The sequence below is a fragment of the Bufo gargarizans genome, chromosome 2 (genome assembly GCF_014858855.1).
Source record: "Bufo gargarizans isolate SCDJY-AF-19 chromosome 2, ASM1485885v1, whole genome shotgun sequence".
Classification (NCBI taxonomy): domain Eukaryota; kingdom Metazoa; phylum Chordata; class Amphibia; order Anura; family Bufonidae; genus Bufo; species Bufo gargarizans.
In genome coordinates, this window is record NC_058081.1 from 63,384,807 (window position 1) to 63,401,654 (window position 16,848).

General features: G+C 44.2%; 1 protein-coding gene across 1 annotated transcript; it reads right to left on the reverse strand.

The window, feature by feature from the left end:
- Positions 1-746: 746 nt before the first annotated feature.
- LOC122929429 (ctenidin-1-like) lies at positions 747-7,502 on the reverse strand. Its single transcript, XM_044282989.1, has 4 exons — positions 7,478-7,502; positions 7,070-7,122; positions 5,710-6,006; positions 747-958 (listed from the first exon to the last, which is right to left on the reverse strand). Exons 2-4 carry the CDS (start codon positions 7,116-7,118, stop codon positions 831-833), a joined length of 474 nt encoding a protein of 157 aa, XP_044138924.1. The 5' UTR covers positions 7,119-7,122; positions 7,478-7,502; the 3' UTR covers positions 747-830.
- Between the last annotated feature and the right edge of the window lie 9,346 nt (positions 7,503-16,848).

Sequence of the window (16,848 nt, forward strand, 5' to 3'; positions counted from 1 at the left end):
TTGGGGACACTTTCAAAGTTTTCCCAATTTTTCGGACTGACTGACCTTAATTTCTTAAAGTAATGATGGCCACTCGTTTTTCTTTACTTAGCTGCTTTTTTCTTGCCATAATACAAATTCTAACAGTCTATTCAGTAGGACTATCAGCTGTGTATCCACCTGACTTCTCCACAACGCAACTGATGGTCCCAACCCCATTTATAAGGCAAGAAATCCCACTTATTAAACCTGACAGGGCACACCTGTGAAGTGCAAACCATTTCAGGTGACTACCTCTTGAAGCTCAACAAGAGAATGCCAAGAGTGTGCAAAGCAGTAATCAAAGCAAAAGGTGGCTACTTTGAAGAACCTAGAATATGACATATTTTCAGTTGTTTCACACTTTTTTGTTATGTATATAATTCCACATGTGTTAATTCATAGTCATGAAAATAAAGAAAACTCTTTGAATGAGAAGGTGTGTCCAAACTTTTGGTCTGTACTGTATATGGACTCAAATTTATGACTGTCATGAAGTACAATATGTGACGAGAAGACAATCTCAGAATGGCCTGGATAAGTAAAAGTAAAGTTATCACCGCATAAAGTGACACATGTCAGATTTGCTAAAAATGGCCTGGTCCTTGAGGTGAAAAATGGCAGAGTCCTGAAGGGGTTAAACATTGAATTCAATACTAAAGCATCACACCCTCTAGTGCCAGCTGTGTTTCTGCAGTCCAGTGTGAAGATATGAAGTATTTTTATGATATTTTCTAAAATGTATTTTATTGTTATCAAAAATGAATTAATGTGTTAAACAGTGAGATAAAGGTGACATCTGGGTGACATTATTAGTCCATCTTGCAGCAGCGGGCACTTGTCCATCCTATGTTATTGCACTGACAGAAACACTCGCCGGAGCTCTTGAAGTTGTATGATCCACAACCCGATCCACAGGAACAAGACATGGCAGTATATCCTGAAAGTAAGAAGGAAAATGTCATCCAGCTAGAAACCTAATGCCAACCTATAGATAACACTACAAGGCCTGTGTGTATCCCAGGCATCTTGGAATTCACTTACTGTTGATTTTCCTGCCACATCTGCTGGAGGTTTGCTCCAAGTATCTACTACTCCTTTAGTAAAATAGAATTTTCTGATGCTGTTCAAGGAATTATTTTGTAAATGAAGGGGTTTAGTGGGATAAAGCTTAAAGGGGTATTCCAATCTCGGACATTGATGGCATTTCACTAGGAGTGGGACTACTTCTGGGACCCACTCCTATCTCCAGAGCAGGTCCCCTGAAGTGAAGGAGGGCACACTGCGCATGCGCAAGCCACTCTCCATTCACCGCTATGGGAGTTCCTAAAATAGCCGGTGAGCTTGTGTGAATGAAGAGCACACCAGGCAATTACGGTCACCTGTCCATTCATCACTATGGGACTGCCGGAAATAGCCAAGCCGACGAACCCCCATGGTAGTGTCAGAAGGTGGCCGCACCTACGCTTCTGCTCAAAGTTCTGGAGATAGGAGCGGGTCCCAGAGATGGGACCCACATCTTTGTCACATTGATGACATATCCTAGTGATATGTTATCAATTTCCTAGATGGGCCAAACCCCAATGACCCATATGGGTCATTATTGGCATATTGGTAGGCCACCTCTCCATTCATGTGGGTACCAGAGGTGTGACCCATAGCTTTCAGACATTTATGGCACATCCTATTGCTATGCCATACATGCCCAGATGGGACAATACCTTTAAAGGGATCTTGTAATGTGTAAATAACTTAAAGGGGTTATCTGAGAGTAAAAAAATGTTCCCCAATATGCCGGGCACCCCACATTGAATATACTTACCCAGGTCCCCGCTCCCTGTGCCACTCCTGGTCCCCGCATTTCCGTTGCTGCTTCTCCCCGAGCATGGATGAAAACATCCGGTGTCGGGGGAAGGGGAGCAGCCAATGGCAGGCGGGGACGGGGTCGAGCCTCTCTAGTGTCACCCGTAATGTTAGGGAGGCTCGTCCCCGTCACCGTCTGCCATCGGCTGCTCCCCCCCCCCGACACCAGATGCTTTCATTTGTGCACGGAGAGAAGCAACAGCGGCGGTGCAGGAACCTGGATATTTTCAATGTGGGGTGCCCGGCATATTGGGGGACATTTTTATACTCTCAGACAATCCCTTTAAAAGGGTTGGTTCCATTTCATTAGCCTTATTTTGGGATTTACTTTATTTACCAGATCCAACAATCCCTTTAGTTGGAATAATATAAAGTTCTACAAATACAGTATACTTTGTGATTCCTTTCTGCAACATCTTCAAGATCTCTGCTTGCGGTCAATGGAAATCTCCCTGTTTAGGTCCAGATGCTGAAACTCCATACAGGTGTAGCCCTGTTGACACAGCTAAGATGTTAAAGGGGTTATCTAACCCCTATAATGATCCCCCTAATGCCCGGGCCCCGCATATAGATTATACTTACCTCGCTCACTGGCACCCGCGTCACTCCTGATTCCCGCATGGTCGACGGGGGGAGCAGCCAATAGCAGGCCGCAATGGTGACCAGCCTCCCTAGCATCACCCGTAACGCAGCGGCGGCCGTGTGGGTATCAGGAGCGACGCGGAGAGCGTTGTAAGTATAATCTATATGAGGGGCCCGGGCATTGGAGGGGGGGTCATTATAGCGGTTGGACAACTCCTTAAACGAAGCTGACCTGATACATTTTACCTACACACTGCTACATTGTAGCAAACTGTCATACAGCCCATAGTCATTGAGTAACCAGCCCATTACATTGCATACATAATTACAGCATATAAGGCAGCTGGTAATTAGCATTGGTCATTGCTACATCTATTCATGTTTCACACGTAGCCATTTGTGGGTTACTAGAATTTTGTGGCATTTCTTAGTGCCTTAGGGCTTCTTCATACAGTGTGGGTTATGTATGGGTTTGCATGCATTTGTTTCATCAATAACTAGGACTCGACCCAAAAAGAACTTTACTCTGTTCCTGGGGAACAAATATCAGCTTCTCTACAAAAATAGGGATTCAAGTAAATTGGACTGAGCTGCAATACCAGGCATAGCCACTACCAAAAGAATGGCACTGCACTTGGTAAACAGTGGAGAGGAGCGCCGCATCCCCTTCAATCAGCGGATCATCAGGGGTGCAGAGAGTTGGACTCCCACAATCTATTATTGATTGCTTATCCTACGGATAGGCCACCCATTTATTATTACTGGATAACCCCCTTTTGGCCACCCCCCCCCCCCCCCCCACACACACACACACAGACCTGCAAAGGGAAGCATACTTACCTGCTCCCTGCTGCTGGGTCCTGGCTCTTTCACTCCCAGGCCTCGGCTGCCTCTCTTGGTCCCCCCATTGTAACATCCGATTTGATGCCACTGCAACCAATTGCTGGTGCAGCAGTGGCCTGCTCCCTTGTGTCATGTCAATGGGGGCAGGACACTTCTGCGGTCAAGCATTGGCATTGACAGTGGGGAGCCAAGTGAACCAGCTGATGCTAGGGAGCGAACGATCTGGGACCCAGTGACGTGGCCAACTCCTTTAAAGGGGTTGTGCGGGTTCAGAGCTGAACCCGGACATATCCCTGTTTTCACCCAGACAGCCCGCCTGATATGAGCATCTGAGCATTTCATGCTCTGATGCTCTCCTTTGCCTTGCGCTCAATTGTGCAGGACAAAGGCTTTTTTTGAAGATCCGGTGATGTACCAGGCTGTCCATGGGTAAAGCTAGCAGTGAGCCCGGTATTAAAAGGCGGGCTTTAGCGCTGCCCTAGCCTGTGAAACGGCAAGGGCAGCGCTAAAGCCCGCCCATCAGAGCCGGTGATGTCACCGGCAACACTGCTAGGTGGAAGCCTCTGCCTAGCAGTGTAAAAATATAAACAAACAGCCCTTGCCCTGAGCGATACATCACAGGGCAAGGGGAAGCATCTGAGCATGAAATGCTCCGATGGTCATATCAGGGGGGCCGGAGGGGTGAAAATGGTGGTATGTCCGGGTTCAACTCTGATCCGGACAACCCCTTTAAAGCTATTGGCATATCAGGTCAGTGCTAGATATGCCGTGTAATTTTCTGTCATAAGGAACTAAATAGATAATTGCATTTTCTAAATTAGGAACAAATGCAACATTTTTAAAGGGAGGAATCCAAGCTTGATGGTGCCCACGGTCTACATCTATTACATCATACTGATAAATCCATTTACCGGTGTAAATATATATATATATTTATATATATATATATATATATATACAGTATCTCACAAAAGTAAGTTCACCCCTCACATTTTGTAAATATTTTATTCTATCTTTTCATGGGACAACACTGAAGATCTGACCCTTTGATACAATGTACAGCAGTCAGTGTACAGCTTGTAGAACAGTGTACATTTGGTGCGCCCTCAAAATAACTCAACACACCGCCATTAATGTCTAAACCGCTGGAAACAAAAGTGAGTTCACCCCTAAGTGAAAATGGTCAAATTGTGCCCAATTAGCCTATTTCCTTCCCCGTTGTAATGTGACTCATTAGTTTTACAAGGTCTTGGGTGTGACTGGGAAGCAGGTGTGTTAAATTTCTTGTTATCTTTCTCACACTCTCTCATACTGGTCACTGGAAGTTCAACATGGCACCTCATGGCAAAGATCTCTCTGAGGATCTGAAAAAAAGAATTGTTGCTCTACATAAAGATAGTCTAGGCTATAGGAAGATAAGAACACCCTGAAACTGAGCTGCAGCACGGAGGCCAAGACCATACATCGGTTACACAAAACAGGTTTCACTCAGATCAGGCCTCACCATGGTCGATCAAAGACGTTGAGTGCACATGCTAAATCACACAGGGCAAAGGCCTTTTTTGTAGATCTGGTGACGTACTGGGCTCTCCATGGGGCTGCCAGGAAGCCCCGTGACGTCACCGGCACTGATGGGTGGGCTTTAGCGCTGCACTAGCCAGTATAACAGCTAGGGCAGCGCTAAAGCACGCCCGTCACAGCCGGTGATGTCACCGAACACACTGCCGGGTGGAAGCTTCTGCCCGGCAGTGTGTGATTGTAAACAAAGGAGCCATTGCCCTGCGCAGGACAAGGGAGCGCATCGGAGCATGAATTGCTCCGATGCTCAAGTCAGGGGGGCTTCCTGGGTGAAAATATGGGTATGTCCAGGTTAAGCTCTGAACCCGGACAACCCCTTTAAGGCAGTGCTGGAAAATAATGGTGGCCACACACAATATTGACACTTTAGGCACAATTTGGCCATTTTCACATAGGGGTGTTCTCACTTTTGTTGCCAGTGGTTTAGACATTATTGGCTGTGTGCTGAGTTATTTTGAGGGCACAGCAAATGTACACTGTTATACAAGCTGTACACTGACTACTTTATATTATATCAAAGGGTCAGACCTTCAGTGTTGTCCCATGAAAAGATAGAATAAAATATTAGCAAAAATGTGAAGTGTGTACTCACTATTGTGAGATATTGTATGTATGTATTTATATATATATATATATATATATATATATATAAACTCCCTCTAGTGGCAACAATAACATTTTTATAATTTTACTCAATGGTCTCTCTTACATTCCTCCTAGGAATCCCCCCTCCACCCTATTTGTAACTATGAACATTATTCCTGCTTCACATATTGACATCAGAAACCATTTAGAAGATGTACAAGAGAACAAAAGTTATCTTACCGGCATCGCACTTGGCAGTATCGCTCCTGCGAATTACATCTACACAACTCAGTTTGCATGTACATTTTTCAGTATTAGAACCTCCTCCGGTGTTCCCTCCAGAGTTTCCACCACCGTATCCTCCACCTCCTCCAGAGTTTCCACCACCGTTTCCTCCACCACCTCCAGAGTTTCCCCCGCCGTATCCTCCACCTCCTCCAGAGTTTCCACCACCGTATCCTCCACCTCCAGGCCTTCCACCACCATATCCTCCTCCACTGTTTCCACCACCATAACCTGGCCAGCCAGGCTGTGAATCTGCAAATCCACATATTTAGAGTCATTCAGTTAGTTCCACAGGTGGCTCCATAAGTGATGCCGGCCTGTGTGACATTTTCATCTTCAACAAACAAGCCTCAGGATATCTAATTTTTCATGTTCTACCCATTCCTGACTACATCCACGTCCTCGAAGACCATCTGGTTAGTACTAGGAATGAGCGAACTTCATATTTTGAATTCGAGTTCGTGTTCAGGTTGGGGTATATGCTGAATTGCGTTATGGATTCCGTTACCACGGACCATAACGCAATTCCATAACGAAATGCATAACAGAATGCCTTTAGGCATTCTGTTATTCATTCCATCATAATAGAAGTCTATGGCCTGCATAACGGATCCGTCCCGTTTCAGTTATGCAGGAGAGGACTCCAGCATAACGAAAGCCGGACGGATCCGTTATGCTGACCATAGACTTCTATAATGGCGGAATGACTCTAAAGACACTCTTTAATGCATTCCATCATGGAATTGTGTTATGGTCCGTGGTAACAGAATCCATAACGCAATTCAGCATATACCCAACCCGAACTGGAACTGGAACTTCAAAATATGAAGTTCGCTCATCCCTAGTTAGTACCTCTGAAACAGTAACTTTAGGCTGGAATACAATGAGGAGGCCCCTTCTCCCCCCAATTGAGGCCAGAGGATGCATGATTTTGAAGGTAGTACCTTGTTTAACCCACAAAATTGTGCAACTATTGGTCGCCACAAGTAGGGAAGCTTTAAGCTGGGCAAGCACACATCTCATTCAGATGACAGCTATCACTACCGATCCCTCCACATGCTCACTTGGCTTGGCGAGCATGCATGTGTCCTGCACGCGGACAGGACAGAGCCACTGTCAGACACCTTCAGTGGCGGCTTATCTTCCCAAGAAAAAAGTAAAAGCAATTGAAATCCAACTGCATGATCCTTATCCCCCCTTGAGGGAGAGTCGGAAGGTCCCCATACACATTAGAGAGTCGTCTAGTGTGTATGTTCAGCTATAGTCCATGTTATCTACCAGTGAGCTTGTGTTTGTAGCCACCATATATACTTACATGATGAGGCTACCAGCAGGCTGCACACCAGGAGCGCCAGGAATGCCATTTTTCTGCAAAACAAAAAGGTAGAGACTCTATGTGATGGAGAATTTAGATCTGCGTCTTCACACAATTTACTCAATACTTCCAGTTACCTTTATGCTCACCCTCAAACCTAAATTGATCCCAGCCGGTAACCACCTATTCACTAAAGCCAATGTTCTCCTGCACTTGTAACTCCATGCACTAGATGCTGTGTCCTACCTTACCCTCTAACCCCAGTATCGTAATAAAGCGCATTTTTAATTCTCTCCACAGAATGCTAAATTCTACTTTACGTTTTCCACCTGAACCATGTGTCCTATCACAATTGTAATGTCTCCATCTGCTCTTACATTGCTGCCACTGATCCAGCTATCTACCTACCTTTCTTTGCAAAGTGCAAGTATACAAAAACTGCACCCTGTCTCTTTTTATACCTTTTCTCTGTTTTAAATAAACATGCTAAGATGTCTCCTGATGCCACCCTATAATTTTGATAGGTGTGTACCCGCTTGACACCACCCTATAATAAATTCATATTTTACTTGTTAATAAGTTCATGAGAACAATAGAAGATTACTTCCTCCTGTGATTGATAAAAAATTACATTCTTTCCCAACATATTCTAAAACCAGTACATGGCAGGGATCATGTTAAATAATTGGCTTCTCGATGCTCCCAGAGATGTGCCAATTGATGGAATCTCAAGTAGAACATGTGACTTGGCTACCAAAATAAATTCAGACCCTAGAATAAATGCAGACCTCCTGCCAGATCACTAAATAAATTCAGACCAAAGACCAGACCCCACATAAATCCAGACTTATAAATAAATCAAGGCCACAGATCAGACCCCTAAATAAATCCAGACCCCCTAAATGCATTTACCAGATCCCTACATGAATCCAGCCCCCAGCCCAGACCCATAAATAAATCCAGACCCATAAATAAATCCAGACCCATAAATAAATCCAGACCCATAAATAAATCCAGACCCAAGACCAGAACTCTGAATTAATCCAGACCCCTGCCCATAAATAAATCCAGACCAGACCTATAACTAAATCCAGATCCCAGACCATACATATACCGTACCTAAATCCACACCCCTGAATAAATCCAGACTCTAGACCAGGGAGGGCCAACCTGTGGCTCTCCAGCTGTTGTAAAACTACAACTCCCACCATGCACTGCTGTAGGCTGATATCTGTAGACTGTCTGGGCATGATGGGAGTTGTAGTTTTGCAACAGCTGGAGAGCCTCAGGTTGGCCATCCCTGCTCTAGATCAAACCCCTAGATAAATTCAGACCCGAGACCGGAGCCGTAAATAAATCCAGACAGCAGCCCTCAGGAGACCTGCCTGATCTTCTTGGGAAAATAGGCAAGAATGAAAATCGATAAGGTTACCCTGCCATGTCTGACATTTTCTTCGACCTTACCCACACTTGGCGCCGAACTGGCCATAGACCCTACAGGGACATTTCCTAGTGGGACGATGCCCAGGGGTCTGCCTAAGCCCTCCTCACAGCTGCCCGTCGGGTACGTAGCAATCTGATGCTCTCAGCATTAATTAATACTAGAAGCATCTAAGACTTATTCACCTGGGTGGCAGAAGAAAGTGCCCTCTGGCATTCAACTGTATTGTATTGCCTTCCTCAGGACGGTGAGTTAAATGCTGTGGCAGGGGCAGCAGTAGTTTGTACTGCACGGTGTATTTGGTTCTGCTGGGGAAATATTGCTGTCCTACTTATACTGGTCCTGTCTTCTATTAATTTGGACCTGCCTACAAAATGGGGACACTTTTAGTTTTTTTTTCCAGGGCCAGTTTAAGTTCCCAGTCCACCCCTGCCCACACTCCTAGACAATTCTGTTCAATTCTGCTACTAAACATCCTGGGCTCCGGTAAGACTTCATTTAGGAGTCTGGGAAATCTGATGGCAGAAGCATAGCTGTAGGGAGGTGCAGGGAGGCACCCAGGTCCTGGTGCCTGAAGGGAAGGAAACAGTATTATAAATGGTACAGGTGGCGACCTGCCACGGATTTTGCATTAGGGACCAAGTGCTCGAAGTCTTGCCTCTGGAATCATTGCAAATTATGATAGAATGGGAAATGTACCAGTGGAGTAAGGCCTCATGCACACTGCCGTGTTTCACGGCCGTATGCGGGCCGTGGAACCGCGGCCTGGATCCCTCCTGAGAGCAGGAGCGCACGGCGTCACTGGTTGCTATGACGCCGTGCGCTCCCTGCTGCCGGCACAGTACAGTAATACACTGGTATAGATCATACCAGTGTATCACTGTATTGCGGCGGCAGCAGGGAGCGCACAGCGTCATAGCAACCAGTGACGCCGTGCGCTCCTGCTCTCAGGAGGGATCCAGGCCGCGGTTCCACGGCCCGCATACGGCCGTGAAACACGGCAGTGTGCATGAGGCCTAAGAAGTGTGCTAACTAAATACAGCTCAGGCAACTTTACAGGAATGACTGCGATTACGGATATGGCGGAAGTGTTGCATTCTGCTGTTTATATTGGTGTAGGCATTTATCAGATCTACAATCTGTAAAGAGTATTATTAAATACCTGCCAGAGGCAGCGCCTACATGACAGCTCTCTGCACAATCTTATGAAAAGACACTTAGTAAGGGCTCATGTTCATGAACGTATTTTCGGTCCACATCCGATTCACATATTTTTTCGTGAATCGGATGCAGACCTATTCATTTCAATGGGGCTGCATCCGTATGTCCGTTCTGCGGCCCCGCCAAAAAAAAAAAAAAAGAATACGTCCTATCCTAGGACTGTTCTATGCACGCACCCGGTATCCGTGTTTTGTGGATCTGCAATTTGCAGGCTGCAAAACAGCCAACGGTCGTGTGCATGAGCCCTAAGAATGTAGGTTATTATACTTGTGAGCAGTTCACGATCTAGATTTGAAAATACTCTGCAGCAGAAATCCACATCTGAAACTTGGATTTGTGTTGGGGATTGGCATGTGTATCCACACATGGATTGTCCGCATGGAGATTCAATGGCCCTAATTAGTGGCACTGGCGTGGGATCTGCACCAGTAATGTGCATGCTGTGGATTGCAGTCTGTTCATTATTCCAAATACCGTGCACTGCTGGGATCCGGTGGGAATTCGGACGGTTTTCAGCATAAGATCCGGCTTTCGGCCCGAGAAACTGTGCAAGACCATTACAGAGAATGGGCTCCGGCAGGAAACTTTCTAACCGAAAAAATTGAGCCGTTCTGTCACAAAGTGTTAACAGTTTTTCTAACTGTATGACTGGTACTTTCACTTTGTGCCGGTCATCTAATAACCCTTATCTCTAAACTACTGAGATGGTCATTAACACTTATTTAAGCCCCATTCTTATCAGTAAGATAAAGACTGCGCTATAATAAGTGTTTATAATGTCAGGCAGCAGGGATAAGGAGTCTGTCTGCTCCACAGATGATGGAAAAGACAGAAAATCCACAGGCAGCTAGTAGAGCATCTCAGCTCTGTACAGAAAAAAGGATTCCATATTGTTAATAAAAATCTAATGAAAAAATGACATTTAGCTAAAAATAAGTACAATGCAATAATTTTAAAAAATGCCCCAAAGGTGTACATAGCCTTTAATTTTGAAGTAATCCTGTGGAAAAAATTAAATGGTGCCCATCCCACCCCCAAAATTATTACTAAGTATTACTACCAGATTTTTCGCCCCATAAGACGCAGTTTTTTTTACCCCCAAAGTGGGGGAAAAAATGCCCCTGCGTCTTATGGGGTGAATACTAATGAAGCGCTTTATTTTGGAAGCGCTTCATTAGTACCGAGAAGCGGTAAAGGATCTCTACTCACCGCTTCCTGGTCCTCATCTCGGCTGTCTGCTGTGCAGGGCTGCGCACCATGTGACCTCACTGTGCGCAGCCTTCACAGCTGACAGCCGAGAACCAAAGTACTTATCGAAGGACCGCGCTGCTATTCAGTGGTAACCGAGCCTCCTAAGCTCCAGCACAGAACCATTCCTCCTTCCGGACATGGAAAAAGGACCATCAAGCGACACGAGTTGGCGTCTCTCCTCCACAGTGGTTTCCTGTTGGATATCAAGGGATCGCAATCATAGTGAAGCTCCGACTTCTGCCGTATATTAAAATAATTTATTATACTTACAGACGAACCATGTTTTTATTGAACACACCATGTAAACATTCACAGTGCAGGTGGGAAAAGTATGTGAACCCCTAGACTAATGGCATCTCCAAGAGCTAATTGGAGTGAGGTGTCAGCCAACTGGAGTCCAATCAATGAGATGAGATTGGAGGTGTTAGTTACAGCTCCCCTGCCCTATAAAAACACACACACCAGTTCTGGATTTGCTTTTCACAAGAAGCATTGCCTGATGTGAATGATGCCTAGCTCAAAAGAGCTCTTAGAAGACCCACGATTAAGAATTGTTGACTTGCATAAAGCTGGAAAGGGTTATAAAAGTATCTCCAAAAGCCTTGCTGTTCATCAGTCTACGGTAAGACAAATTGTCTATAAATGGAAAAAGTTCAGCACTGCTGCTACTCTCCCTAGGAGTGGCCATCCTGTAAAGATGACTGCAAGAGCACAGCGTAGACTGCTTAATGAGGTGAAGAAGCATCCTAGAGTGTCAGCTAAAGACTTACAAAAGTCTCTGGCATATGCTAACATCCCTGTTAGCGAATCTACGATACGTAAAACACTAGACAAGAATGGATTTTATGGGAGGATACCACAGAGGAAGCCACTGCTGTCCAAAAAAACATTGCTGTACTGTAAACCAGTTTGCACCTGGATGTTCCACAGCAGTACTGGCAAAATATTCTGTGGACAGATGAAACCAAAGTTGAGTTGTTTGGAAGAAACACACAGCACTATGTGTGGAGAAAAAGAGGCACAGCACACCAACATCAAAACCTCATCCCAACAGTGAAGCATGGTGGTGGCAGCATCATGATTTGGGGCTGTTTTTCTTCAGCTGGAACTGGGGCCTTAGTTAAAGGGGTTCTACACTTTCATTTAACTGATGATCTATCGTCTAGATCATCAGCTTCTGATCGGCGGGGTCTGACACCCGGGACCCCGCCAATCAGCTGTTTGAGAAGGCAGCGGCGCTCCAGCAGCGCCGCGGCCTTCTCACTGTGTACCGCTGGGTCGCCAGCCCACTGACGTCACGACTAGTATCAACTAGTGTGGGCGGGGATAAGCTCCATTCAAGTGAACAGAGCTTAGCCGCGCCCACGCTAGTTAATACTAGTCGTGACGTCAGTGGGCCGGCGGTAAACAGTGAGAAGGCCGCGGAGCTGCTGGAGCGCCGCTACCTTCTCAAACAGCTGATTGGCGGGGGTCCCGGGTGTCAGACCCCCGCCTATCAGAAGCTGATGATCTATCCAAAGGATAGATCATCAGTTAAATGAAAGTGCAGAACCCCTTTAAGCTAGAGGGAATTATGAACAGTTCCAAATACCAGTCAATATTGGCACAAAACCTTCAAGCTTCTGCTAGAAAGCTGAGCATGAAGAGCAACTTCATCTTTCAGCATGACAACGACCCAAAGCATACATCCAAATTAACAAAGGAATGGCTTCACCAGAAGAAGACTAAAGTTTTGGAATGGCCCAGCCAGAGCCCAGACCTGAATCCGATTGAAAATCTGTGGGGTGATCTGAAGAGGGCACATGAAATGCCCTCGCAATCTGACAGATTTGGAGTGTTTTTGCAAAGAAGAGTGGGCAAATCTTGCCAAGTCAAAATGTGCCATGCTGATAGACTCATACCCAAAAAGACTGAGTGCTGTAATAAAATCAAAAGGTGCTTCAACAAAGTATTAGTTTAAGGATGTGCACACTTATGCAACCATATATTTTTTTTTTTTCTTCCCTCCACCTAAAAGATTTCACTTTGTTTTTCAATTGAGTTGTACAGTTTATAGGTCACATTAAAAGGTGGAAAAAGTTCTGAAATGATTTATCTTTGTCTCATTTTTTTTTTACATCACAGAAACCTGACATTTTAACAGGGGGGTGTAGACTTTATCCACTGTACTTTAAGGTTTGCGATGATTATAAAAATGATAGAGTTTACAAATGGAAAAACACTGTAATGGAACCTCCTGCTTTCTCTAGTGCAGATAATAGGGATATGGACTTACCTGTTTGAGGCCAACATAGCGAATACGCGGGGAACGCAACTAAGTATGGAGTGGACTGTGCGACTCACCCAGCGCAATACCAGCAGGGGATAGATATCACAATACATACTGTATATGAACTTTAATAATTCTAAACCCTGGGTTAGACCGTACTATCACCATGAGAACCGACAACTAGGTTATGTGAGAAATAATAACTATAGGAATTATAATGAGGGGAACTACCAGCATCAGGGGAGAGGGTATACTAGGTACCAGAAGAGACCCCATTCTTACTGCCGTAATGAAAATACTAATAGGAGCCAATATATACAGAATTACCCACAGAATAATTGGAATGAGGAGTCCTTGCAACCGCATATACAAAAGGATAGGGTTCCGGAGATGCAAAATTTTCTACATCAAATAATGAAGGGTGTTCAAAGAGACAACAAAATGGAGGAAAAGAGGGAATGGAAAAGATAAACACCCCCCAACAAACAATACACACAGAGGTAAGAGAGGAAGAGGAAAACAACAGCCCAAACAGCAAGAAAAGCAGAGGGAAATAAAGGGGATCTTTAATCTAAGTACGCATACTCTTTCAGAAGATGAGAAGCGAGTTCTACGAAGAGGTCTTAAGTTCGCACCCACCCATAAACAAAATACATTTGAGACATTCCTTGATATTCACAAATACATTAGAAAACTTGGACAGTTAGAGTGAAATAGACGGCTCTACCACTTGGGTAAATGCTAGAGGTGCGGGCTGCTTGAACTGACTCACCCAGTCAGGGGCATGTAATCATAGAAAGAAGGAAATTAAGCAGGCACACTCTATTTGGGTACAATTAAATATTTATTTATATTAGTAATATGATGTTAGATTATTTAGTGTTTGGGTATATATGATTATGAGGGTACTGTATGAGTAATATCACTCTATGGTGAATGTCCTGGAAACGAGCTGGCAGTATAAAAAATGTAGATAAAAATAAAAATAAAATACTCTGTGGTGAGTATCTTGGAGACAAAGTAGCAGTATATAAAATATATAGAATGGTCTGGAATAAAAAATGATGCAATAAAAACTGCTGCAAAAAAAGGACAGCTATAATAAAAGGTTTGAAATAAGCAATAAGTCTGTTAGGTCTTTCAAGTGCTATTTTTTTTGTGTCACAGTGACTGCTGTTAAAAGGACAGAGATAAATCAAGTATAGTTGGTAAGGATGTCCTGAGTACAGTATTGTTCCTTTATAGAGATAGTTCATCAATAATGTTGCCGCTTAATCCACGGTAAGTGCTGCGCTTGTATCAGTGTTTTTATATATCATTAGCATGTATGTATCTTTGCTGTACACGCTGTGGAAGGAAGCGGTGCTCTGTGCCTGGGTGCGGCGTCCCGCACTGTCTCTGGCTACAGAGATCACTTACCCTTCCTGGCGCTGGCACTGTTCTCTTCTGCTTCAGGTCGGAACTTCCTAGGAGGCTCTCTGTTCAGTAGCGTCCCTCGTGTTGCCTTGGATGCTGGGGGCGTGGCTCGCGCGTCTTGGTGAATGAAGTCAGCGGCCCGTAGTAGCGATCCTGGTCAGCGCTTGAATTTCTCTGCTGTTCGTACTCTAGTCCAGAGTAGCAATTAGTGTGATGATCCCCCGGCTGCTTACATTAGAAAACTTAATATCACAAAATACTATATTAATAATCAGGCCCCACCGTTGAAAAATGCAGGTATTGGCAATGGGGTTATTCACACTCAGTTGAGTGATAAATCCAAGTTCTTTCCTAAATATAAGGACAATGATTGTATAGAGAGTTTTAAAAGAGGGATGCTTAGGGAACTAGAGAAGTTAGATACCAAACCCAGATACTATAACCTAACAAAAAATGAAAAAGAGGCAATAAAGAATCTCGAGGGCAACACTAAGGCTGTAATAAAACCGGACGATCCTGTTTTGGGGGACATTATTCTCAAACGGCCCAATAGTCTTTAAAAAGGCGCCTAACCTTCGACAACACCTGGTACAACAGGGCTAACAGGTTCATTTGGTGTGGATTTTGTCTGTAAAAATAGAGGGAGGGCTAATAGGGTGAGGACAACACAAACCGTATTCTCCAATAAAAAAGAGGAGCCCTTCAATATTTGCGAATGCACAGAGTAATCTACGTACTGGAGGCCACTGGGGAAGAACTACCAGAAAACTTAAAATAAGAATACAAGAACATGTCCGCAACATTAAGAAGGGAATTGATACTCACAGCGTCCTGTTGCATTTTAAGAAACATCATAAGAAATGTCTGAGGGGTCTGCGGTTTGTAGAGGTGGAGCTAGTTAGGACACCTTGGGGAGGTGGAGATCTAATTGCCAAAATTAATAAAACAGAGGTCGAGTGGATGTACAATCTTGATACATTCCAACCCAGTGGTCTAAATATTGAATTAAAATCCTGTCTAGTTTCACCTTTTTACCAGGTTAAAAGAGTGTGTAGCCGCATCTTCAAATGTGGTAAAGGACCTCTGGTTGTAAGGGGTGTCTAAGTGTTGATAGTGTCATGTGCCCCTCATCACATAATGGGCCACGTGATGAGATATTTTTAGTGAATGGAGATTCACGCCGTGTACAAGGACTTTTGGTTGTAAGGGGTGTGTCTAAGTGCAGGTAGGGTGTATTTTGTCTGTGCCCCCCATCAAAAATGCCACATATCAAAATGTATAATAATAATAATAATAATAATAATAAATAGGTCACTCTCATCTATTATCATCCAAAAGAACCGCTAAACCTATATCATTTGAGTAATTTCTTCATTTGATCCTATTCCTTTCAGCCTGTAAAGTTTGTACACGGCGCAGATCTCCATTCACTAAAGCTTGTGCCCTTCATCACTTGATGGGTCACGTAACGAGATACCTTTAGTGAAGAGAGATCTGCGCCGTGTACGAACTTTACAGGCAGAAAGGAATAGGATCAAATGAGGAAATTACTGAAATGATATAGGTTTAGCAGTTCTTATGGATGATAATAGATGAGAGTGACCTATTTATTATTATTATTCTTATAAATTTTTATATATGTGACATTTTTAGTGGTGGGTTGTATGTAATTGGATAATGAGGGAATGGGAGTGTTTTAAAGGTCTTGACTGCATAGTGAAGATATTCACTCCTGAAGAAGCACATAAACGAAACCCAGATTTTATATGCTTTGTAACAAGTGTTCGTCTGTAAGTATAATAAATTATTTTAATATGCGGAGGAAGTCGGAGATTCACTATGGTTGTGATCCCTTGATATCCAACAGGAAACTACTGTGGAGTAGAGACGCCAAGTTGTGTAGCTTGATGGTCCTTTTTCCATGTCCGGAGAGAGGAATGGTTCTGTTCTGGAGCTAAAGAGGCTCGGTTACCACTGAATAGCAGCGCGGTCCTTCAATAAGTACTTTGGGTAAATTTGTGATTTTTTCCCACATCACAGTAAGGACCTGCAGCGCGAAAACGCAGCCAAGTACCTAAGTAGTTTTAATCTTGACAACCGTGAACCAGGAAGAAGATAGAGAGCGCTGGTGGTGACAAGCGGAGGCGTCCAGGAGCAGGAGGGGTAAGTTATTTTTTTATT

Coding starts and splice junctions, on each gene's coding strand:
- LOC122929429 (XM_044282989.1), bottom strand. CDS start 7,118: ATGGCATTCCTGGCGCTCCTGGTGTGCAGCCTGCTGGTAGCCTCATCA. Junction 6,007..7,069: donor CCTGCTGGTAGCCTCATCAT/GTAAGTATATAT, acceptor GTGGATTTGCAG/ATTCACAGCCTGGCTGGCCA. Junction 959..5,709: donor TACTGCCAAGTGCGATGCCG/GTAAGATAACTT, acceptor TCTTACTTTCAG/GATATACTGCCATGTCTTGT.